General features: G+C 37.5%; 1 protein-coding gene across 1 annotated transcript in view; it reads right to left on the reverse strand.

The window, feature by feature from the left end:
* Positions 1-3024: 3024 nt before the first annotated feature.
* The window catches only part of LOC127428061 (inactive N-acetylated-alpha-linked acidic dipeptidase-like protein 2), a 475761-nt gene continuing 453430 nt past the window's right edge, over positions 3025-25355 (reverse strand). Inside the window, exon 14 of the mRNA XM_051676110.1 lies at positions 3025-5967. Within this exon, the coding sequence (XP_051532070.1) occupies positions 5781-5967 (187 nt within the window). The 3' untranslated portion in view covers positions 3025-5780. The remainder of the gene's footprint in view (positions 5968-25355) is intronic.

The raw sequence follows: 25355 nt of genomic DNA on the forward strand, positions 1-25355 counted from the left end.
GTGATTGGAACACCTGAATCCAATTATTTGGATGGGTGAGCGAATACTTTTGGCAATATAGTGTATATATATATATATATAGAGAGAGAGAGAGAGAGAGAGAGAGAGAGATAGAGAATATATATATATATATGAAATAAAACAACAATGACATAAAAATTATTCTCCCATGCACGCATGCATATTTGCGAAGTGCATCTGAACATTAGAACATATTCAGTGGTAGCAGAGGAGAATGACGTCATGGCGTCTCTGATCTCTCGGTCTGACACTGAAGAACGCGAATCAGGAGAGAGATAAAAACATAAAGTGCTCTGCCAATCATTTAATATGGTGTTTAATGTTCAATTCAATATAGTGCGGCGTGAATATGTCAGACTTTGAAATGAAAGCGCTGTGGAATGCTTTTCACATGAACGCATTGCTATCGCAGATTGATCTTTCCCCTGCACTCTCAGCACTGCAGATAAATTAACCTCAGTTTTCAGGGTCTGTCCTGGTTTTTCCTTGCAGTTCTAAAAGATACGGATGTCTCAGTGTTTGAGACGGCATGGCTGGGCAGATCTCTGAAGTTGTCGACATCATTGTATATTTATTTGTTTCTCCTTTCCTCTTATATTCTGTCACCCGCTTGCATTCCAGGTGGAAGCTTGTGATGTCGCGCGTGTGCATTGCATTGAGAGCGTGTCCTGTCACTGCTGCTGCAGTATACTGTTCGTAAAAGGTAAACTATTAATAATTTAGCAGACGAAGCTATCATTAAACAAACATTTTAACTGAGTTGGAACTTTGCTAATGGAATATCGTGTTCACCCACTAAAGGACAAAAGAAAACACATGTTGAGTCATGTTGGTGCAGCTATCATTATGAGGACTCTCCATAGACATAATGATTTTTATACTGTACAAACTATAGATTCTATCCCCTAACCCTACCCCTAAACCTAACCCTCACAAAAAACTTTCTGCATTTTTACATTTTCAATAAAACATTGTTTAGTATGTTTTTTAAGTGATTTGAATTATGTGGACACTAGAAATGTCCTCATAAACCACATTTATAGCATAATACCCTTGTAATTACCAGTTTGTAACCTAAAAAAAAGTCCTCATCAACCACTTAAACCTGCCCCCCCATCCCCCCCCCCCACCCCACACACAACACACACAAAACTTTCTGCATTTTTACATTTTCAAAAAACATCTAGTATGATTTATAAGCTGTTTTCCTCATTAGGACCAAGTAATTGTCCCCACAACGTCAAAAATTTCAGGTTTTACTATACTTGTGGGGACATTTGGTCCCCACAATGTAGGGAATACCTGGACATACACACACACACACATTATATATATATATATATATATATATATATATATATATATATATATATATATATAACTATTATTTATTCAAATGTATATATATATATATACATTTTAATGGACTTTACTGTACATATTATGCATTATACAATGTTTAATTACTGATTTTAGAAAGTTATTGTAACGTTTTTACAGAATATTTGTGAAGACAATGTTTTTATATCCATTTTCTTTATAACAATCTTTGCCTTGATTATCATCTTCCATTTTATTAGAGCAATCAGATATTAAATCAAAGATCTCTACATGTTAGCATTAGCATTTTAATGACCTCCCCATAGAGATTTTTAGAAAAGGCGGTGACCTTTTCCCCTTTTTTTTTTTTTCTTTTTTTTTTTTTGAGTGAGTTAACTGCTATGATTAAAAATATTCATAACAGAAGAGATTAAAAAATATCTCTCCAGAATTGTCAGACAACAAGTGATTATTATATGTGCATGGGAACAAATAAATAAAATGATATGATATGAAAAAGCTGATGCTAAAATGGGGCTAAAGGCTCCCTGGGATAAAAGGCTCCTTTTATTTTATTTTCTTCCAAAACACTAATTACCAACACAAACTACCACAGGTCTTTCCAAAACACCTGTTTGTGATTATGCACTGCAAAATTTTCCTGTTCCATGAGATCATTGCATGTAATATCTAAAGTTTGATTTTGTGGCAATTTTTTTGAATATATATAATAACTGTCCAGTAAGTGAAAGAATGGTATTTGGGGTAAAATGACACCCCCCCCCCCCCCATTAAAGGCCCCTATTAAACACATTGTTTTTCTGAAGTGGGGGAATAGATTGAAGAATGTTCAAAGTGGGCTCGCACTGATCGATTCAATCACAAAGGAGATTAATTTGTTTATAGAATACATGAGATGTAATGAAATGTCAAATGTGATTGAATTGAACAAGAAAATACACAGCCTTTTCTGAAGTGGTTATTTTGAGTAAGCATTACCTAATTTTGTTACTAAAAAAAGCATCTTGGTGTCTTAAAAGTATTTGCCTAAGTTGACAAATTGTGCCTATAACTATTGCCCCAGTATCTACACTATATCAGTATAAACTCCCTGGGGGCCTTTTACCCCAAGTAAGGTGTGGGGTAAAATGCCACCTCACCACCTTTAAAAAAACAAAAAAAAAAAAAACAAATCCAAAACAACCTTCTGTTGTCATGTCTTTTCACATCAATTATGTTGCTCCATCAATATTCAATAAAAATAAATGTATTTTTTTAATCTTGATTGACTTTCTGACCAGAAAAAAAAAAAAAAAAAAAAAAAATAAAATAAATAAAAGCAGATATTCCTTAAGGTGTGCCTTTTGCCCCTTTGTACCCTATGTTTATTAAGCAATCTTGGTTCAGAGACTTCTTCTGAAACAAATTAACTTAAGGATAATGAATGAAATTACTTCAGCCTAAACACTTGTAAAGACAACATACATGTGTGAGTTCATTGAACCTGAGTTCCAGTGGATGGGGTATTGTTATTAAGTTAATACTCCATTCCCAGCTGCTATCAAAATAACTTTTGAAAAAAAAAAAAAAAAAAGAAAAAGGCAATTTACCATATTAAGGAGCTGTTTTATTTACCAGTCCAGAAATGAAAGGAGATTGATGATCAAGCAGATGTTATTCCAGCACTGGTATTTATTGCCTTAGGATTGGTTTGTCTTAAATGGCATACACATTCAACAGAAAAAAAAAAAAAAAAAAAAAAAAACATGCATTTGAATGTGCTCTTCCCTTATACCACTTAAGTGCATTTTGAATTTACATTACACTCCAACACACTGTGGATAAAACCTTCCATCAATTTAAACAGCTACAGTGTGTTCATATTGTCCAGCCATTAGCTGCTTTCTGACCCATGTGGGTCCACAAGACAACATACTAAAGATAAAGCAATTATATTTAATGCCCCACTGGGTTTAAAAGAATGTCTGGATTCAACCTCTGTAGTCCACTGAGGCAAAACAAAGTCATTTACTGAACGACGTTGGACGCACTAAAATGTCATTTAGTGCGTGTCACCAAACACACTGATATGAAGTATGCTCAGGTAGAGGTCTCGTTCTCCACACCAGGAGTTTCACAAGCTTTTGACATGCCATAGAAAAGAATGCTTTTAACATGCACTGCATTTACTATTTCAGTATAAATGGATGACAGTACCACAACAGTTCTGGGATAAACAGTATTTTTGTAATCATATATTTATTTAGAGAGATTTATGAGAATCAAATGTATGAGCAATTTCAGTTTCCAAGCAATTATTCAGACTGTAAGAGAGAATATTATTCTAACTCTAAATAAAACAACCCTCTCTACCCTAACCTAAGTACAAAACATCTCATGCAACTTGCAGCTGCAGTTTGAAGATATTTCACATTATATAAAATTCATACAAATGCTGTAAAATATGAATGTAGGACTGAGCCTGAAAATTATCTAGGGTGAAAAAAGGCAGGTTAATTATCAGTACTGACATATATAGTATTTTGGAAATAAAATATATAAATACAATAGCACTAAGCAAAACACACATACAGGATGACAGTTTAACATTTAATTTTAGTGCAATGCAAAGGAGGACTCTTTTAGGTAAGGCTTAGTGTTGTAAGCTAGCTGTTTAATATAGTTTGTCACAATAAATAAGGAAAGGCGGACTCTGTTAACTACAGCAATAATGCACAATTTTAAATGGTGCTCCAGAAATGCAACATTGTGTCTGAAGTCTTAGACAATTCTCTGGGAAAAATGTGTTAGAGGGGCTTACTAAACAGGTAAAAAACAATACAAAATAATAATTATCATAACAAAACAGATCTAAAATAACTGTCAAACAACCCTTCAACAAAAAGTTTTCAAAACTTTGCAAACCTTTCAAACAGCTCCACAAATGAAATATTAAATAAATACAACAGTACAACATGTTTTGGTAAATGTTTGGTATTTGAATCTTGGAGTGCAAATGGCTGCTCGAAAAGCACGTACAGTATGACTCACTCAAAGGCACGTACATAAATTAAAGCTTAGTCAAGCTAGACTCCCTGAATCTTGTGTTTCTAATTAAGCTGTTTTTTTTTTTTGTTTTTTTTTTTTTTCATATTTAAAGGCAGACATCTAAAAGTATAAAGTATCTAAAGTAAAAGTGAAGTTATTAATTGCAACTCTCAAGATCCTCATTTTCCCCAAAAAAGACATTACCATAGAAACAGCTAGTGGAAACGCTGAGAACAAACACACTGGCTGCCAGAATCAAATTGGAGACATTGTTTTTTGCCTGCATTGTAGCCAATGCCATGTCCCCATACAGTGCATTATGACTTCATAAACCTCCACTGTGATCTGCTTCATCTGTTTGGTCTAAAACCTTCTCCATTCTGACTTCTCATTGGTAGAATGTCACCCAGACAGAACAGCAGACCCATCAGACTCCTCTTCAAGATTTATCTTCGTTCACATTCACACTCACCTTTGATTCATGATCTATAAACTAAAAACATTACCCCGATCTATTACTATTTTATTCACATAGATATTCATACTCTACTGTTTTTCTTTTTAGCAGAACAATGATTACCCTTAAATCTTGTTTTGTTGACTGAAGCTTTCTTAGTATTGTTATTAGTTAAACTTTACCTATTTAAAGACTGAATAAAATGTACAAACATTTTTGGAACACTGAAACAAGCATTTCTTTGCATTTCTATTATTTTACAAATTTCTACAATACAAGCCCCTGAGAGATGCACAGTATCACATGCAGCCGTTGGTGCTTTCTTAAATGATCACTAATTTCCTATATCTTTCTTTTAACTCACAAACAGCTTTCAGTGATATTTGCATTAGGAAGTCAGAATCCAAGTTGATTGCAAGTCCAGGAAGACCAAGAGGCTGAACTTTTTTTGTTTTTACTACCCTCAGTATATAGCAAATCAATTATATTCTAAGGATATTTCAAACTTTTTGCAAAAGACAAGTCCCAAAATCCAATAACGCTCTGGGGTTTATATGACACCGGAAAAGTTAGTGATAAACCTGCTGGTGTTTTCCCCCTGAACAAAATGTCTTGACCCTGGAAGTTATAGAGTGTAGCTCCCTGGCTCTTTTCTCATAAATCTTTCTAGCTTTAGAAGATTTTTTAGCTTAAGTCGCCGTTATAGAAACCACAAAGGCAGAGACATTTTTGGAACACAATTGGAGGGACAAAAACAATGACTTAGCATTTGACTGAAGAAAGGACCTTCAGATACCTCAGGTTAATATTGCACTTAAGTCTAAGATGTCCTATTTTTCTAGTGTCTTCAGATTCTCAACCTCCTATGTTAGCCAGATGATCCCTGAAGATGTGCCATACTGAGACACCTTGAGGTTAGATATTTGTCAAGATGTCATTGTGGGATGTCATTGTCATTCTCAAACAGGTCAAGTCCACTTTGGACAAGTTTCTCAGCTGAACTGATTGCACTGCATATGAGTGTCAGGGACAGGCTGACACTGCTGTGTCGGGGTACCTCCTGGCCGTCCTTTAGGATAGAGAAGCGTGGAGTTTCTCTGCTCAAGCCATAGAGAATATTCCTGTGAGAAATAAAAAAATAAAAGAGAATGGGTCTGCCATAATTAGGTGAAATGTTCTGTGATTTCAGATTTGATTATTGACAATGCTAAGCAACAATGCTTTGTATGTAAATGTCAATGTCAATATATTTATAAAGCACAATTAAAAACAACAGACTGTTGATCAATGTGCTGTACAATAATCAAGTATGAACTACTATATAAAAATAAAGGAAAACAAATAAAATAGAAAGGGAAATACAGTAGGAAAACCATTAATAACACTAATTATCAAAATGATTAGTGCAAGCAACAGTAAGCAAGGTATAGGTACAGGTGCATCTCAATAAATTAGAATGTCGTGGAAAAGTTCATTTATTTCAGTAATTCAACTCAAATTGTGAAACTCGTGTATTAAATAAATTCATTGCACACAGATTGAAGTAGTTTAAGTCTTTGGTTCTTTTAATTGTGATGATTTTAGCTCACATTTAACAAAAACCCACCAATTCACTATCTCAAAAAATTAGAATATGGTGACATGCCAATCAGCTAATCAACTCAAAACACCTGCAAAGGTTTCCTGAGCCTTCAAAATGATCTCTGTTTGGTTCACTAGGCTACACAATCATGGGGAAGACTGCTGATCTGACAGTTGTCCAGAAGACAATCACTGACACCCTTCACAAGGAGGGTAAGCCACAAACATTCATTGCCAAAGAAGCTGGCTGTTCACAGAGTGCTGTATCCAAGCATGTTAACAGAAAGTTGAGTGGAGGGAAAAAGTGTGGAAGAAAAATCGATTCAAGAATTTGGGTGAACTTCACAAGGAATGGACTGAGGCTGGGGTCAAGGCATCAAGAGCCACCACACACAGACATGTCAAGGAATTTGGCTACAGTTGTCGTATTCCTCTTGTTAAGCCACTCCTGAACCACAGACAATGTCAAAGGCGTCTTACCTGGGCTAAGGAGAAGAAGAACTGGACTGCTGCCCAGTGTTCCAAAGTCCTCTTTTCAGATGAGAGCAAGTTTTGTATTTCATTTGGAAACCAAGGTCCTAGAGTCTGGAGGAAGGGTGGAGAAGCTCATAGCCCAAGTTGCTTGAAGTCCAGTGTTAAGTTTCCACAGTCTGTGATGATTTGGGGTGCAATGTCATCTGCTGGTGTAGGTCCATTGTGTTTTTTGAAAACCAAAGTCACTGCACCCGTTTACCAAGAAATTTTGGAGCACTTCATGCTTCCTTCTGCTGACCAGCTTTTTAAAGATGCTGATTTCATTTTCCAGCGGGATTTGGCATCTGCCCACACTGCCAAAAGCACCAAAAGTTGGTTAAATGACCATGGTGTTGGTGTGCTTGACTGGCCAGTAAACTCACCAGACCTGAACCCCATAGAGAATCTATGGGGTATTGTCAAGAGGAAAATGAGAAACAAGAGACCAAAAAATGCAGATGAGCTGAAGGCCACTGTCAAAGAAACCTGGGCTTCCATACCACCTCAGCAGTGCCACAAACTGATCACCTCCATGCCACGCCGAATTGAGGCATTAATTAAAGCAAAAGGAGCCCCTACCAAGTATTGAGTACATATACAGTAAATGAACATACTTTCCAGAAGGCCAACAATTCACTAAAAATGTTTTTGTCTTATGATGTATTCTAATTTTTTGAGATAGTGAATTGGTGGGTTTTTGTTAAATGTGAGCCAAAATCATCACAATTAAAAGAATCAAAGACTTAAACTACTTCAGTCTGTGTGCATTGAATTTATTTAATACACGAGTTTCACAATTTGAGTTGAATTACTGAAATAAATGAACTTTTCCACGACATCCACTCACTGTATTACAGCCTGTACAGCAGAAAACATCTCGCTTCATAACTTGCTATTTGCCCCTCTCCATGCACAATACACTGAGAAAATGGAGCTCTCATGTGTCCATATGCCCAACAACACTTATCACTTTGGCCACTGGGAGCAGTGTTTCACATTTCGGTAAGCACAGACCGATTTTTGTTAAAGAAAAGTCGACCTACTTTTTCCAATTTCACTGTGCGTTTAGTCTGGTAACACACATATTGTTTATGTCTTGTGGCAATACTTTTGAAAGAGTGAGTGTTTTAACATGTAAGGACTGCCCCATTAACTTCCATTGTAAGTACTTCACTTTAACCCAGACTATTTCTTTTTTAAAGAAAAGGTGGGACAAGTCGAAATTAATGTTTGTGGTTATCAAAATTATGCCACAAATGCTGTCAACTGAGCTTACATTTTATTGCGAATATTCCTTTAAGGGTTAATTAGGGTTAACCAGAATATTCCTTAATGGGTTAATATCATGAGGAATAAAATTTTCCTTGATCTTTTGAGATACAAGAGATCATAGTATTATAAAGACATCCTGTAGCTTTCAAAACTCAAAACATCTTCCTGGGTCCAAAAAGCTATTAAACTAAATTAGTTATTATTAAAACTAAACTCAAATGACTTGCTCTGAACTTCTGCAGTTTGCAATTTTTGAGGTCTCACAGATTAATGCATCAGCACGTTGCTGTCCACCAAGTCAGTGATGTCTATTTGATGATCAGTAACTAACCCATCCAGTGACAGTGAGGTAATAAGCAGAAACACGGATAGGCATTGTTATTATTCCTAAACACGAAAAGGACTAATTTTATACTAGTAAAATGTGTGAAAACTTCTCAAACCTTCTGATGTTCCTGGATGTATGTAGCACTTGCACTGCACATCCTTCTTAAGAATCCTAACATTAGAAATCTGAGGTTTTTTAGACTAGAACTCGTTGTCTGCCTTATTACCAAAGCCAATCTGAAATGTCTACAATATGCTTTATGGCTTTCATACATTTATGCTGAAAATAGATTCTGGATACAATACTCGATACAGCACAAGTGCACATGCTTTCAGTTGGCCTGACTTGCCCATAGGATGAGTGGTACTACACTCATTTGAAGGGGAAAATAGAAAAAGCACTTATATTCTGCAGTCTACCCATGTTCTGGATAGTGCACTTACCTGTATATGTTCTGTCATCTACCTGTGAGCACACATGTTCAGAAAGGTCATAGAAAATATATACACCCACAAGAGCACTGAAATCACAAAATCAATACTAATGTGTCTTGGAGCAACCTTGCACAACCTTGTAGCATCCTTACATGCTTTCTAACTTTAATATGCAGAGAAATCACTTGAACTCCTGAAAGACAATATCATCTTTGGGGCATTTTCTTTATGGTTCAGGTCACGCATTGATTCTTTTTTTTTGGGGTGGGGTGGGGGGAAGCACAGTGTTTTAACCAGCTTCAGACAGCTAAGCACAATAAATGAGGCAATTCTTTTTCTGTAAACACATCAGCTGAGGTTTAGAATGAAGACTTTGACCTTCAGAAAGCAGACTTTATATGAAAACCTTATAATGAACTTTCTCCTTGAAACCTTGAAAGGGTTGAGGCAGTGATTCCCAACCCTGTTCCTGGAGGCCCCCCAACACTGCACATTTTGTGTATCTCAACTTTCTGACACACCCAATTCAGGTCTTGGAGTCTCCAAAATGTGTAGTGTTGGGGGGCATCCAGGAACAGGGTTGGGAACCACTGATAACCTGAGAACAGATTGCTCACCAGAGGTGAACAAAATTAATAACCTTTAATACGAAGGAAAAATACAATTTCAGTGCTGTTAAATAGTGCAGACTGGCGTAACTGAGATTAGTTTTTTCTTATTTTGTTCAAGTGGCCTCACAGAGAGCATTTCATCAATGATTTACTTAAATTAAAAGATTTAAATGGCCACACTCTAGAGCAGGGCTCTTCAACTCCAACTTTGTAGGGCTACCATTGTACAGAGTTTAGCTCCAACCCTAATCAAACACACCTGAATAAGCTAATCAAGGCCTTAAGGATTATTTGAAAAGTACAGGCAGGTGTGTGAATTCAGGGCCCTCTAGGAGTGGAGTTGAATAGTCATTTTATGATTCTGTCTTATTTATTTATTTAAGTTTTTTAATTAAATAATTCCTTGTGTTATATTACCCTGGCAATACCACTGCTGTAATGGGGTGTCAAAAACAACTGCTAAGGGATTGTCAGAAAATATGCCATTTTCTCTTTTCTGTTTACTGTATTCTATCTGTCTTTTGAAAAGGAAATGTAATGGTGGATTTTTTCTTTTGCTATTGAAGCATATAGGAAAAAGTTATATACAGTATCAGTATCAATTGGCTCGCATGATTGGTGCTTTGACATGTAACTGGGTAGCTAACTTGGGTTAATTCACTATTAAATTATGAGATGCACCTTCAAGCCGGTTCTCGCCTCCTCCTTTCCCTTTGAACCCCTTTACACTCAGGTGTTTGCTAGGGCTTTTCTTCTTACAGTTTGCATGGTAAGGTCTGCTTTTGGCACATAAAAACGCGTGTTGAACAAGGTAAGACATAATGGGGTCACACACTGGACACATCTGGCGGACGACTTGGCACATTCTAAAATTCGAAACAACTGTTTTCAATGAAGGAACGCACACCGACACTGTCTCTCTGCGCCGCCCAGCTATGACTCAGGAGGCTGCTCAAATTTCTGCCTCACCACGGAGCACAACTCGCTTATTTTCCATTAAATTTGACCGAAATCATTATCAAAGGACATAGATTATTTACTCTACCATTGATCATTCTTGAAGAAGGGAAAACCTTGGTAGCTTTTGTGTGTACTGTCTGCCACCTGGACCACATTGACATGCCCTGTGTTTGATACCTGTGCGGTGTCCTAGCCGCGACACGCTGTGGTGCTTCTCGTCGGGTGTGTGACTGCCTTTTGCCAAATATGGCTGACACACATTGCTATCTTAGGTCATTAGATTAAATAAATCTACACATATAGTCTAAGTCAGTAGTTAAATAAGCTCTGGGCTTTCCTGGTTCAGGTACACATTATAAGTTATTCCATCAAATAAATATGATGTCTTGAAATTGCATTTATTACATTGCATGCACATATATATATATATATATATATATATATATATATATATATATATATATATATATATATACAGTTGTGCTCAAAAGTTTTTAATACCCTTGGAGAATTGGTAATATTTGTACCATTTTTTAAAGAAAACATGAGCAGGCAAAACACATTTCTTTTATTTCTTATGGGATTCATATTCAGCTGTAGGTTATAACAGAATGGCACAATCATAAAACAAAACATGGCAACAAAGAAAAAAATGAAATGACCCTTGTTCAAAAGTCTGCATACCCTTAGTTCTTAATACGGTGTATTGCCCCCTTTAGCATCAATGACAGCGTGCAGTCTTTTGTAATAGTTGTCTATGAGGCCCCAAATTCTTGCAGGTGGTATAGCTGCCCATTCGTCTTGGCAAAATGCCTCCAGGTCATGCAAAGTTTTTGGTCGTCTTGCATGAACCGCACGTTTGAGATCTCCCCAGAGTGGCTCGATGATATTAAGGTCAGGAGACTGTGATGGCCACTCCAGAACCTTCACCTTTTTCTGCTGTAACCACTGGAGGGTCAACTTGGCCTTGTGCTTAGGGTCATTGTCGAGCTGGAAAGTCCAAGGGTGTCCCATGCGCATTCATCTTGCCATCAATTTTCACAAGATTCCCCCATGCCTTTAGAGCTCACACACCCCCAAAACATCAGTGAGCCACCACCATGCTTCACAGTGGGGATGGTATTCTTTTCACTATAGGTCTTGTTGACCCCTCTCCAAACATAGCACTTATGATTGTGACTATAAAGCTCTATTTTGGTCTCGTCACTCCAAATTACAGTGTGCCAGAAGCTGTGAGGCGTGTCAAAGTGTTGTCGGGCATATTGTAACCGGGCTTTTTTGTGGCATTGGCACAGTAAAGGCTTCTTTATGGCAGCTCAACCATGCAGCTCATTTTTGTTCAAGTATCATCGTATTGTGCTCCTTGAAACAACCACACCATCTTTTTTCCAGAGCAGCCTGTATTTCTCCTGAGGTTACCTGTGGGTTTTTCTTTGTATCCCGAACAATTCTTCTGGCAGTTGTGGCTGAAATCTTTCTTGGTCTACCTGACCTTGGCTTGGTATCAAGAGATCCCCGAATTTTCCACTTCTTAATAAGTGATTGAACAGTACTGACTGGCATTTTCAAGGCTTTGGATATCTTTTTATATCCTTTTCCATCTTTATAATGTTCCATCACCTTGTTACGCAGGTCTTTTGACAGTTCTTTTCTGCTCCCCATGGCTCAGTATCTAGCCTGCTCAGTGCATCCACGTGAGAGCTAACAAACTCATTGACTATTTATACAAAGGCACTAATTGCAATTTAAAAAGCCACAGGTGTGGGAAATTAACCTTTAATTGCCATTTAAACCTGTGTGTGTCACCTTGTGTGTCTGTAACAAGGCCAAACATTCAAGGGTATGTAAACTGTTGATCAGGGTCATTTAGGTGATTTCTGTTATCATTATGATTTAAAAAGGATCCAAACAACTATGTGATGATAAATGGCTTCATATGATCACTATCCTTAAATAAAAGAAAGTGTTTTTGCATGATCAGACATATTTTCAAAATCAATGCCAAAATTTCACAATTTCTGCCAGGGTATGCAAACTTTTGAGCACAGCTATTTATATATATATATATATATATATATATATATATATATATATATATATATATATATATATATATATATATATGTTACGTGTTTGTTGTTTACATGTCTAATTTGTACTATTTACAAGTATTTACACTGATATGTCTAACAACTGCTAAAACTATACTATCTCTTTAAGACCAGCTGCAGAGACTTTGACAGTGTTTTGGTCGAATGGCTTTACACCATCCGTGCTATGTGTTATGATTAGAATTATATGTTTCTTTTGTTGTTTTTGACCAGCTACTGACTGTAAAGAACAGAAAGGATATTAAAAGAGACATTATTCTATGACAAATGGATTGCATGGATCTCATCTTTGGACACGGAAAGAGTCAAACCTTTTTTTCTCAACATGCAGAGAAAAGATCTCAGTGCTAAACTTCGCCACTACACTACTGTACACTGATGAAAACTTACCAGCCAGAGGCTAATCATAAACATTTGTTGTTGCATATAAGAGCGATTAACACACATTGTAGAGGTTTGTGCATATAATAAAAGAGCAATCATGGGGTTTTAAGAATCAACATTGGGGTCGTTCAAATGAAGATCTCAATTAAGTGGAAAAAATTATATTTTTTCCCAGCCCTCCTACCGTCTATTTGTGCAGCAGCATGTTCATACAGTACATGTTTGATGCAGCATGTCTTGCATTTTGTTTAATTGAGCAGCAGCAGCAGCAGCAGCAGCAGCAGTGTAGCAGATCTAGTCCACCAAGCCCAAATCCTATCAATATGTCATACCCACATTGACATACTAAATCTTTCGGAGAGTTTTCATGACTGAAATACTGTTTATACATTATATACAGACTAGGCAAAAGTTTTAGGCGCCTGTGAAAAATTTTGCATAGTGAGGATGTCTTCAAAAATAATGCCATAAATATTTTTCATTTATCAATTAACATAATACAAAGTCCAGTAAACATAAAAAAGCTAAATCATTATTTGGTGTGACAACCTTTGACTTCAAATCAGCACCAATTCTTCTAAGTACACCTGGACACAGTTTTTCTTAGTTGTTGGCAGATAGGACGTTCCAAGCCTCTTAGAGAACTTGCCACAGTTCTTCTATCTTTTTAGGCTGTCCCTATTACTTCTGTTTCTTCATGTAATCCCAGACTGACCCAATGATGTTGAGATCAGGGCTCTGTGTGAGACATAATTTATTCAATTCTATTTATATAGGGAATATTGAAATCTAAAATTGATATTTCCTAATGATACACTAAAAGCAGAATATATATTAAAAAAATAATTGTGAGAAATATAATGTCTAAGTCTTAAATAAATAAGTCTTTTGCACAGTACTATTTATATACGGTATATACTGTGGTCTCCTATCACCTCTATAGAAATTTACCCCATTAAAGTTCACTTCTGCGTTCCAAACACAGAAATGTGAAAAGAACCCATAGCCCACCCTGCTCTAGAGTGACCCTGTTCCTGGAGGCCTCCAACACCAAAAACTTATATTTGATGTGTCCCTTATTTAATTTCAGTTGATTTGTGCTTGAAGACTTGTGTCAGATTAGGGAGAATTGTGCTTGAAATGGCTGTGTCAGATTAGGGAGACATCCACATTGTTTGATGTTGGCAGGCCTCTAAGAACTTCAAGAGTTGGGAAACTCCAGAGAATAGTTTGTCCTCAAATAAACATCCTCAAACATCCTCTCTTACTTCCCAAAGGAAATAATTTATCCCTATTTTTTTGGGCCTGTTAATCAAGGTAAAAGTTATTTCACTTGGAAAGTGACTATATCATTCTTAATTCTACTCTATCAAACCAGCTGCCATAAAATCACACATTTGTCAAAAGCACAGCTTCCCACCTATAGACACAAAAAAAGGCCTGTTAAGCTACTAAATCTTTCCAACTCTAAGGTGTGCAGGTTGTTAAATCACATCCACTTTCCCCACAAAGTGCAAGTCTTGTCCCTTTTTATGATTTCAGTCAGATCCTGTTATTAGACTGTTGCTGGAAGTCTTTTTATAGAAAATATCTAAAAAGTCTTTGAGATATTGATCTGTGCTCCCTGGTAACACCACATACTTGTTTTTTTTTTTATTTGAGAAAGAGTTCTCTTGCACAGCAGTTACAAATTGAGTTCCCTATCTGTCACTCACTCAATGTTGTGTCGATGTAGTGACACTAGGGGTCACTTTTGGGAGCCCCAAACACCTCTGTTTTGAGGTCAATGACAATTGGCAAGTGGAATTTGCATGCCGCTCCCCCGGACATACAGGTATAAAAGGAGCTGGTATGCAACCACTCATTCAGATTTTCTCTTCAGAGCCGAGTGGTTGTATTTCAGTGCACTGAATTCAATTCTCTCCAAAGACGCACCTCAAAACTGCTGGATTTATGGCGCATTTCAGCGGCTTCCCCCCTCTGCACCCGTGGAGTGCAGAGAACGCCCTTGGGCGCTTCGGCAGAGCGAAAATAAGAGAGTATATTCTAAAAGAGTATATTTTCATTCACAAAAAGAGCAGCACACATGGAACGTCTTTTTAAAGATGCCTTTCTGTTTGTTTGTTATTCCTGGTTGCGGTCGTTATCTCTCCGCTTCTGATGGCCACGATCGCTGTCTTACGTGTCTGGGCACTGCCCACGCGGAGACATCGTTCATGGATGAGTCATGTCCTCATTGCGAGAACATGACCACGGCAATGTTGCGGTCGTGACCCCAGTGGCTCCCCGCACTGGTCCTTCTACCTACGGGTTTGAGGCCGCGTCGGTTAGCACTGGGGCGATTTGGGGACATCAATGGGACCACCTCTGCTGGGTATCCCCCCACGGACCTCCCATTCCCCGGCACGCTCACTCGCCCCGGTTGGGCTCTAGGACGAGACCACCAGCTTGTCTCAGGGCGAGTTCGACTTCTTGTTCGGAGCTCGGGAAGATGATGAGTTATCGAGCGCAGCATTGGAGAGCAGGCTCTTCCAGTCTGACGCAGAGGCTTCGGCTGGGCTTCCTCCGTTGGGAATAGTCGGCCAGTCTCAGGCCGATGCGGAAATGACGGACATGCTTTCCCGGGCAGCCATGAGCGTTGGGCTAGAGTGGAACCCTCCACTCTCCCCTGAACCCTCGCAGCTCAATGATTGGTTCCTAGGCTCAGGGTGCCACCCACGGCCACGCCCCTCCCCGGTCCCTTTCTTTCCGGAAGTGCATGAGGAGCTGACAAGATCGTGGGAGGTACCTTTTACTGCCCGGTCCCGGTCTTTCAGCTCCCCCGCTCTCACTACCCTCGATGGGGTATTCAGTGATCCCCCAGGTGGATAAGGTGCTCGCGGTGCACTTGTGTCCAACCCGTCGGGCTACGCGATTCAGTTCGCCAGGTGCCCGCCCAGGTTCAGCGGCGTCCGCTTCACCTCGGTGAAGGGCGAGAACGCCGCTACCTTGCGTGCGGAGATCGCTACTCTTCTGCGCAAGGGCGCGATAGAGCCTGTCCCTCCAGCCGAGATGAAGAAAGGGTTCTACAGCCCTTACTTCATCTTACCGAAGAAAGGCGGTGGGTTGCGACCAATCCTGGACCTGCGAGTACTGAACCAGGCTTTGCACAGACTCCCGTTCAAGATGCTGACGCAAAAACACATTCAAGTGAGCGTCCGGCATCAAGATTGGTTCGTGGCGGTCGACCTGAAGGACATGTACTTCCACGTCTCGGTCTTACCTCAACACAGACCCTTCCTGTGGTTTGCTTTCGAAGGCCAGGTGTACCAGTACAAGGTCCTCCCCTTCGGCCTGTCCTTGTCCCCTTGTGTCTTTGCGAAGGTCGCAGAGGCAGCCCTTGCCCCGCTAAGGGAAGTGGGCGCCCACATCCTCATCTATCTCGACGACTTGCTAATCCTAGCTCACTCTCAAGAGTTGCTGTGCGCACACAGGGACCTCGTGCTCCGGCACCTCAGCCGACAGGGGCTTCGGGTCAACTGGGAAAAGAGCAAGCTCTCCCTGGTTCAGAGCATCTCTTTTCTCGGTTTGGAGTTGGACTCAGTCTCGATGACAGCGCGCCTCACGAACGAATGCGCACAGGGCATTCAGACGGAGGACAGCGGTTCCACTGAAACTTTTTCAGAGGCTCCTGGCGCTAAACCTGAATGAGTGGTTGCATACCAGCTCCTTTTATACCCATATGTCCAGGGGAGTGGCATGCAAATTCCAATCGCCAATTCTCATTGGCCTTTTTAAAAAAAGTTTAGGGCTCCCAAGTGTGACCCCTAGTATCACTACATCGACACAACATCTTGTTCCTTCCATCAGAGAATGGAGGTTACGAAAGTAACCATGACGTTTAGCATACACAGTAGAGTCCCCTGCATGGCTCCAGATATCATCTGTTCCATGTCACATTGATGGATGCAAGGGGGTTTTATACACCCCAAAAGAGCTATCCTTTAGCATTCACATTCATCTCAATAGAAGTTGCTTAGCTGGCACATGCAAATCCAGGAGTACGCGTTTTGAAATCTATACATCATGGGAGCTCAATTGCAGAGATTACTTTTTTTAGCCAATCATTTGTAAATGCTACATCATTTCATATTAGAACCCTTTGCAGCAGATAGCGAAAAACTCATATTTGACATCTATTACAAGCTGTTAGGAGACCTGTTACAAGCTGTTAAGTTGAAACATGCTTTTTATCCACCTAACAGTGTAGTTAGAGCATCTACCAGCTGAGGATAACTGTCGAAGTTAACCAGCCGAACCTTGAATCCCTGAAAGATGCTGAATTCACAGGCTTGCAGAACTGACCTTATTTACAGATTTTAGATAGTGACAAACAACTCTGTTTTAAAAAGACAATTTTCATCCACAATGTAGCAATATCATTAATGAACCTTTGTGCACATTTATAGCATAAAAAGCAGAAGACTGTCTTCTATCTTCCAGCAATCTCCTGCTCTTTCTAATCCATTTTCTATTTACATGACACCAATACATTGGCTAAAACTGGTTATTAAACAGAGCAGCAAGTGTATAAAACACAGGGGGTGAAAAAGTGAAGATTAGTGAGAGGCTGTTAATTCTTATGGGCCAGAACCCAAAGAGACATAACGAGAAGGTATCCTGATGAGGCTCTCTGCACTTCATCTGTTCGCTTCCTCTTTGTTAATTTAATAAAAACCACTTCAAGACATGTTGATTGCAGCTGATTACAACTGCATGTCACTTTGATAATAATAGGGCACTCCTTCAGTCCAAATTAACAAAACCAACAGATGCCAAGAGCCCCGTAAAGAGAGGCTTTTTGTCAAAGCAGAAACATAGCACCCAGGGTGTCTTGTGGTCCTTGTGGAAAGATGGAAGATCAAACTGCCATTCACCCAAACACAAAGAGGAGAAATCATCAGTGGTAAAAGAGAGCAGCATCCATTTTAAATGGATGATGTGTTGCTAAAATGTCTGGCCACTACATTATGGATCCTGCTGGAATGCAATTTGCATCAATAACAGATGCACATGTGTAAATCCCTGCAGCTGAGAGGGTGTTTGTGAGGACACTAGCAGAAGAGCAGTGTTTATTCTGCCGAGCTGAGGAGTGAATCACAGTTGAGTGAGGGCTTTAGCCATTTTCCTTTAAAACAGATGTATTTGCGTGTAAGTGTACCTGTAACAGTATTTTAGCTCTTAATTCTGGCCAAAGTCCTATAGTTTTGAGATCAGCATTATCTCTGACTTTTGATCGCAGACTTTGGTATTTTGGCAAATCTGAGCTCAGTTTGAGAGATTTTTGAGATCTCTTCAAAAACTCGAGAGGATTACTTAAGCAAAAGCCTACATTTGCTCTCCATTTAATCTTTATTTCTATCTAGACAAAACAATTGACGAGTTATATAACTTTTATATATTTTATATATTTTTTATTTTTATTTTTTTTCCTATGGGTATTTCTGCAATATTCTCATTCGCTTCTTAATTTTCTCTTTCTCATTTTGATGCATCAGTTAAATGACTTTGAATTAATTTGTTGTTGTTAGATGCTTCGGTGTGCAAACAGACTTGACATTGTTGGCTTCACTATGTATTGACCTGCAACACCAGTGGTGCTCTTCCTCTCAGATGGCAAAAGGTGATGACATAAGCAGAATGACTAAATAATGGTTTCTTCAGTGAATCGACCCATCATGGGAGTATGGACCAATACATTTCTATAGACTCCTATTATCATCTTGTGATAATTATGGTCCTTCACTAAGAACAAAAAATAATGATCGTGCATCTCTTTTGTCCTGGAGGAAAGTTCTTTACAGAGAAAACTGTTGATGTACAGTGGACATATAAAATTAAGAGCCACAACAGGCACATTAAACAAACATTAATATAATCATAAATATTTTTAATGTATACATTGTCTCAAAGAACTTGCAAGAAACTAGTTAGTCATCATTTATTTTAATTTTTTAAATATGTATGTTAAAATGCTCAGTTTTATTTTTTATTTATTTATTTTTTTTTGCATATATAATTAATTAGACACATTTTTACAGGTATAAATTTTACATTCAAGTGTATGTATGCATGACATAAAATAAGTAGACATGCTATAGTTGAAAGCTGTACAAAATCTTCAGCCGTTTTCTAGTGGACATTTTTTTTATAAGGATCAAATTGCCAGATTCAGCGAGTCAGTCGTGTACCTCTAGTTTTATTCACAGGAAGTGGGGAAAAGCTTTAGTGAAGTTTCAGCAAGTGCATATTTTTTTTTTTTTTTTTTTTTTTTAACGTGTTAAACAGTGAACACTTAAAAACCCTTTTAAATTAAATAATATTTCCCAGTCCTAATAATTTTCATACTAAGAAATTTGTATTTTTCCACAATGTACACTATACTTACAAAGAGAGAGGAAGGAGATGATAAAAAATAAAAATAAAATAAAATGAAAAATAAAACAAAGAAACCTCCTTTTGAAAAATAAAAATTCAGGATGAAGCAGTCCTCTTGATGAAACAAAATTCGACGGAGATGTCAAATACCATTTCTCGCAGCAGTACTAAACAATCTACCCAAGTATACCTCAGTATACCATGGGGAAGTGATGCAATCACTTATTCCCAATGTGAAAATGTGTGCATTGTGTGCCACTGCCAAAGCCATAAGGCTTGTTTGAGGAACTGTTCAGCAGTAAACATCTGCCAGGTTCATTCAGGTTATATATGCTGCATGATCTTGTTGATGTTTTACTAATGTGTGGCAAAATACATTTGCTACTGTAAGGCACAATACTGGATGAATCATCATGATGCAATTCAAATGTTCAAACTGCGTATAACAAGGTACATGATGGATTTTGTTGTTGTTGTTTTGTTTTGATTTTTGGTAGGAAGTGAGTGTAAATTACAATGGAAACACATTTACAGGATAAATTAGAAGTGCATCAAAAAGGTTTTGCAACTTTGCCTCAGCAAAGCATGTTCTGAAATGCGGGAGCCAAAGTCAGTGATCTAAATGATTGGCTATTATCTCCCAAAGCTGTCGACATGTTGCCGCTTCCAGACATAAGGCGTCTGTTGCCAATTGCTAGCAAACATTAAGTTCATCTGAGTTTTATCTTTGCACTCTAAACCAGGGCGATTCTAGGATTTCGATCTTAGGGGGGCTCAGCCCCCAATGACACTATTAGATGTACACATTTAATGTATTCCACTCTTTAGCATGGATATATATATATATTTCATTTAATTTATTTTCCATTTATTGTGTTTATTGTAGATAATCAAAAATGTTACAACTTCTATATATTAAAGTTAATTCAAACACCACAAAAAAAAAAAGAAATATATATATATATATATAACTAAGAGACTTTAGCAGTGTTTAAATATCATAAGCGTTTTCCCCGCAAATGACAACAAAGCATATCATTTTGTGAACTGCTGTGCATGACCATCAAGGTATACAAAAAGAACAACATAGCCTGTAAATAATTACAGGTTTTATCACGTCCTGATGTCATTGTAATGTCATTAGTCACTTTTACTCTTAATTAATCCAGGCCCTTTCTCTCCTTGTTAAATGAGATTGCCGAACTAAATGAACGACATGCCTCCTCTCCTTCAATCAGTCAAAAGACGCTGCTGATCCTCCCTCCTTCGTGAATTTAATGAGTAAATTGGTGATTATTCACTCTTTCACAGCCCACACTCCAAAGCTATTGGCTCACACTTTAGTCAGTCTTTACAGGCAAGAAAAGCTACCAAAGCACCTCATGCTTCAAACAAGCGCAGCGTTGTGTCTGCAGCTGTTTAAAACACTTACGTGCTGATTGCAAAGTCACAGATTTTTAGGGGGCTGAGATGAATTTTAGGGGGCTGAAGCCCTCGTAAATAGGGTCTAGTTACGCCTATGCTCTAAACCACAAGTAATTTTTTATATTTAATAAAGACCCACAGTGGCTTCCACAACAACAATTCCATTTCTATTTTGTGCCAAAAGGGATGATTTTGTTCTCTTGAATACATGGGATGGAATTTCCGATATTTTATTTGCAATATTCAAATTTTGTACACAAATTAAATTAAATTCAACTGGGATGGAAACCTGACTACTGCTCAACTACTACTCGTTGCTTTTTAGAACGCTCTAAAAAGCATAACACTCTTGGCTTAGAACTTCAGACAACAACCATGACATTTTGTTCTTAAAGGTACATTCCATGTCCAAAAAAGTCCAGCTTGACTGACAGCATTTGTGGCAAAATGTAGATTACCACAATAAATAAATAAAATACAATTTGACTCATCCCTAGCCACAAAGTATAGCCACAGACATAAACATTACACAAGTAAACATGATTACAGTGTGATAAAATCAGGGATTTGCCAGCGTTACAGAGTTAACAAGATTGCAAGGTTTACTGCTATGGCGTTGTCAAGACAACAAAGTTGTAATATTAGATATAACCTAGATAAATTATATAAAACACAGATAAAGTTAGTAAGCAATTTTATCAAACTCTCTCTTTGTAAGTATAGTGTACATTGTGGAAAAATACAAATTTCTTAGTATGAAAATTGAACATTGAACACAAGATGTAAACAGTATATGTTAAAATGTTTTTAGTTTGATAAAATTGCTTACTAACTTTATCTGTGTTTTATATAATTTATCTAGGTTATATCTAATATTACAACTTTGTTGTCTTGACAACGCCATAGCAGTAAACCTTGCAATCTTGTTAACTCTGTAACGCTGGCAAATCCCTGATTTTATCACACTGTAATCATGTTTACTTGTGTAATGTTTATGTCTGTGGCTATACTTTGTGGCTAGGGATGAGTCAAATTGTATTTTATTTATTTATTGTGGTAATCTACATTTTGCCACAAATGCTGTCAGTCAAGCTGGACTTTTTTGGACATGGAATGTACCTTTAAGAACAAAATGTCATGGTTGTTGTCTGAAGTTCTAAGCCAAGAGTGTTATGCTTTTTAGAGCGTTCTAAAAAGCAACGAGTAGTAGTTGAGCAGTAGTCAGGTTTCCATCCCAGTTGAATTTAATTTAATTTGTGTACAAAATTTGAATATTGCAAATAAAATATCGGAAATTCCATCCCATGTATTCAAGAGAACAAAATCATCCCTTTTGGCACAAAATAGAAATGGAATTGTTGTTGTGGAAGCCACTGTGGGTCTTTATTAAATATAAAAAATTACTTGTGGTTTAGAGCATAGGCGTAACTAGACCCTATTTACGAGGGCTTCAGCCCCCCTAAAATTCATCTCAGCCCCCCTAAAAATCTGTGACTTTGCAATCAGCACGTAAGTGTTTTAAACAGCTGCAGACACAACGCTGCGCTTGTTTGAAGCATGAGGTGCTTTGGTAGCTTTTCTTGCCTGTAAAGACTGACTAAAGTGTGAGCCAATAGCTTTGGAGTGTGGGCTGTGAAAGAGTGAATAATCACCAATTTACTCATTAAATTCACGAAGGAGGGAGGATCAGCAGCGTCTTTTGACTGATTGAAGGAGAGGAGGCATGTCGTTCATTTAGTTCGGCAATCTCATTTAACAAGGAGAGAAAGGGCCTGGATTAATTAAGAGTAAAAGTGACTAATGACATTACAATGACATCAGGACGTGATAAAACCTGTAATTATTTACAGGCTATGTTGTTCTTTTTGTATACCTTGATGGTCATGCACAGCAGTTCACAAAATGATATGCTTTGTTGTCATTTGCGGGGAAAACGCTTATGATATTTAAACACTGCTAAAGTCTCTTAGTTATATATATATATATATATATTTCTTTTTTTGAATCATTTAGATCACTGACTTTGGCTCCCGCATTTCAGAACATGCTTTGCTGAGGCAAAGTTGCAAAACCTTTTTGATGCACTTCTAATTTATCCTGTAAATGTGTTTCCATTGTAATTTACACTCACTTCCTACCAAAAATCAAAACAAAACAACAACAACAAAATCCATCATGTACCTTGTTATACGCAGTTTGAACATTTGAATTGCATCATGATGATTCATCCAGTATTGTGCCTTACAGTAGCAAATGTATTTTGCCACACATTAGTAAAACATCAACAAGATCATGCAGCATATATAACCTGAATGAACCTGGCAGATGTTTACTGCTGAACAGTTCCTCAAACAAGCCTTATGGCTTTGGCAGTGGCACACAATGCACACATTTTCACATTGGGAATAAGTGATTGCATCACTTCCCCATGGTATACTGAGGTATACTTGGGTAGATTGTTTAGTACTGCTGCGAGAAATGGTATTTGACATCTCCGTCGAATTTTGTTTCATCAAGAGGACTGCTTCATCCTGAATTTTTATTTTTCAAAAGGAGGTTTCTTTGTTTTATTTTTCATTTTATTTTATTTTTATTTTTTATCATCTCCTTCCTCTCTCTTTGTAAGTATAGTGTACATTGTGGAAAAATACAAATTTCTTAGTATGAAAATTGAACATTGAACACAAGATGTAAACAGTATATGTTAAAATGTTTTTTGGTGGCCCTATTCTACACTCTCTACTCTGACAGTGCAAACTCTTTAAATGCTATGTGATCAAATGTCTTTATTAAACTAAAAATGGATGCAAAAAAAAAAAAAACATTCTTTGGGGAATTTAATAATTGGAACTAGGGATGTTAATGATTCATCAGTAATTGCTAAATTGTCGTTAATAATTTTATGATTAAACTTATTGATCGAAATTGGCATCTTTTTTTTTTAGACATTTCCGTTGAAGCAAAGAATTGTGGGTTGTGAGTGCCCATGAAGGATACACCTCATGCATCCTCCGAATTCCCATGAAAGGAGGTCACATTCGAAGGCTGCATTTGAAGTGTCCTACTCGCTTTTCTGAAACGAGACAGCCTCGATGACGTATGCGGCCGACAAATGCGACCTCCGGCGGACGCATCCTTCCAAACGAGACACAGCCATCCTTCACTTACTCTCATGTAAAGATGAAGTGGGCTAAATGTAATCAGTGTTACAGCGTTTCTCTATAAATGAACATAATGTTTTCTGCATACACCATGATAGTGTGTGAAAGTACAACATGACAACTAGAACTGTTGATTCGCCGTTCTCCTTGTTTCATCTCAACCTACAATTACATCAGGCACATTCAGCTGACATCTCACCATAACCAGAGAAGCTGTATGTTATGTAGGCTGCTGTGTTTATACAGCTTGTTATGCTATGACTTAATTTCAGATAATGATAATGTACAAAGTAAAGTACAAAGGTCTGAAATATGTTATAGTTTTTATGAACTTATACATTTTATGAAGTTGTATGAATTATATGAAGTTATTATTAATAATAATTCATTAACAGTAATTAAACCATTCACAAATTCGTACTAAACATAGCCTAAATATATTAAAACACACTAAACTAAGAATATTATAAGAGAAAATTGCCAATACTTGCATTTCTTATGTTTATTCATTTAAATTATATTTAAACAGTAGGCTATATGCAAATATTATTTGGAGTCCTCCACGTGTGTTTTGTGGCATTAACATTAATGATCAATCGATTAATTAATCATTAATATTCAACAACAATGGATTATAAAAATGTCTGAACATCCCTAATATGAGCATTACTTGTTCATTGTACCCATCTTCATGTAAAAGTAGTAGTAGTTCAATTTCATCCACTTTATCAGCAACAAAGAATCAAACTCAATATCTCTTTTAGCATACCGCAGATTACTGTTTCTCTATAATTGTCCAACTTAACTTCTCTTTTTTGCTTCCTCCCCTGACTGCAACCACCTACCCTGGTCTGCTTTCAAAGTGAGACACTTACAGTACGCATTTGTATGTGGCTTTTGAACGTGAAGGCAGACCGAGCTATTGTGTACTGTATTCTTAAAAAAAAAAATAAATAAATAAAAAAATGAAAAAATAAAAATCTATAAAGAGAATTCATGTAAGCACAGAAACACGTTTGAGAGAAATATGTTAGAAAATGTCTATATGTCACTCAGAGATTGTAATGTAACAAACAGCTGACTTGTTTTTTGAAAGGTACACTATGTAACTTTTGGCCCTCTAGTGGTTGATGCATAGAACTGCAAGTTACTTGCGGAGGGACATTGTTTTGGTAATTACGTGAGTTGAGCTTCGGTTCTGTGTGGAGTACCGGTATATCCATGGTTACATGTGATCAACTTATCAGAGTGAATGTCACTAACAACAAAACTCGCCACCTCCCCCCCAAAAAATAATAATAATTAAAAAAAA

The sequence above is a fragment of the Myxocyprinus asiaticus genome, chromosome 37 (assembly GCF_019703515.2).
Source record: "Myxocyprinus asiaticus isolate MX2 ecotype Aquarium Trade chromosome 37, UBuf_Myxa_2, whole genome shotgun sequence".
NCBI classification, from domain to species: Eukaryota; Metazoa; Chordata; class Actinopteri; order Cypriniformes; family Catostomidae; genus Myxocyprinus; species Myxocyprinus asiaticus.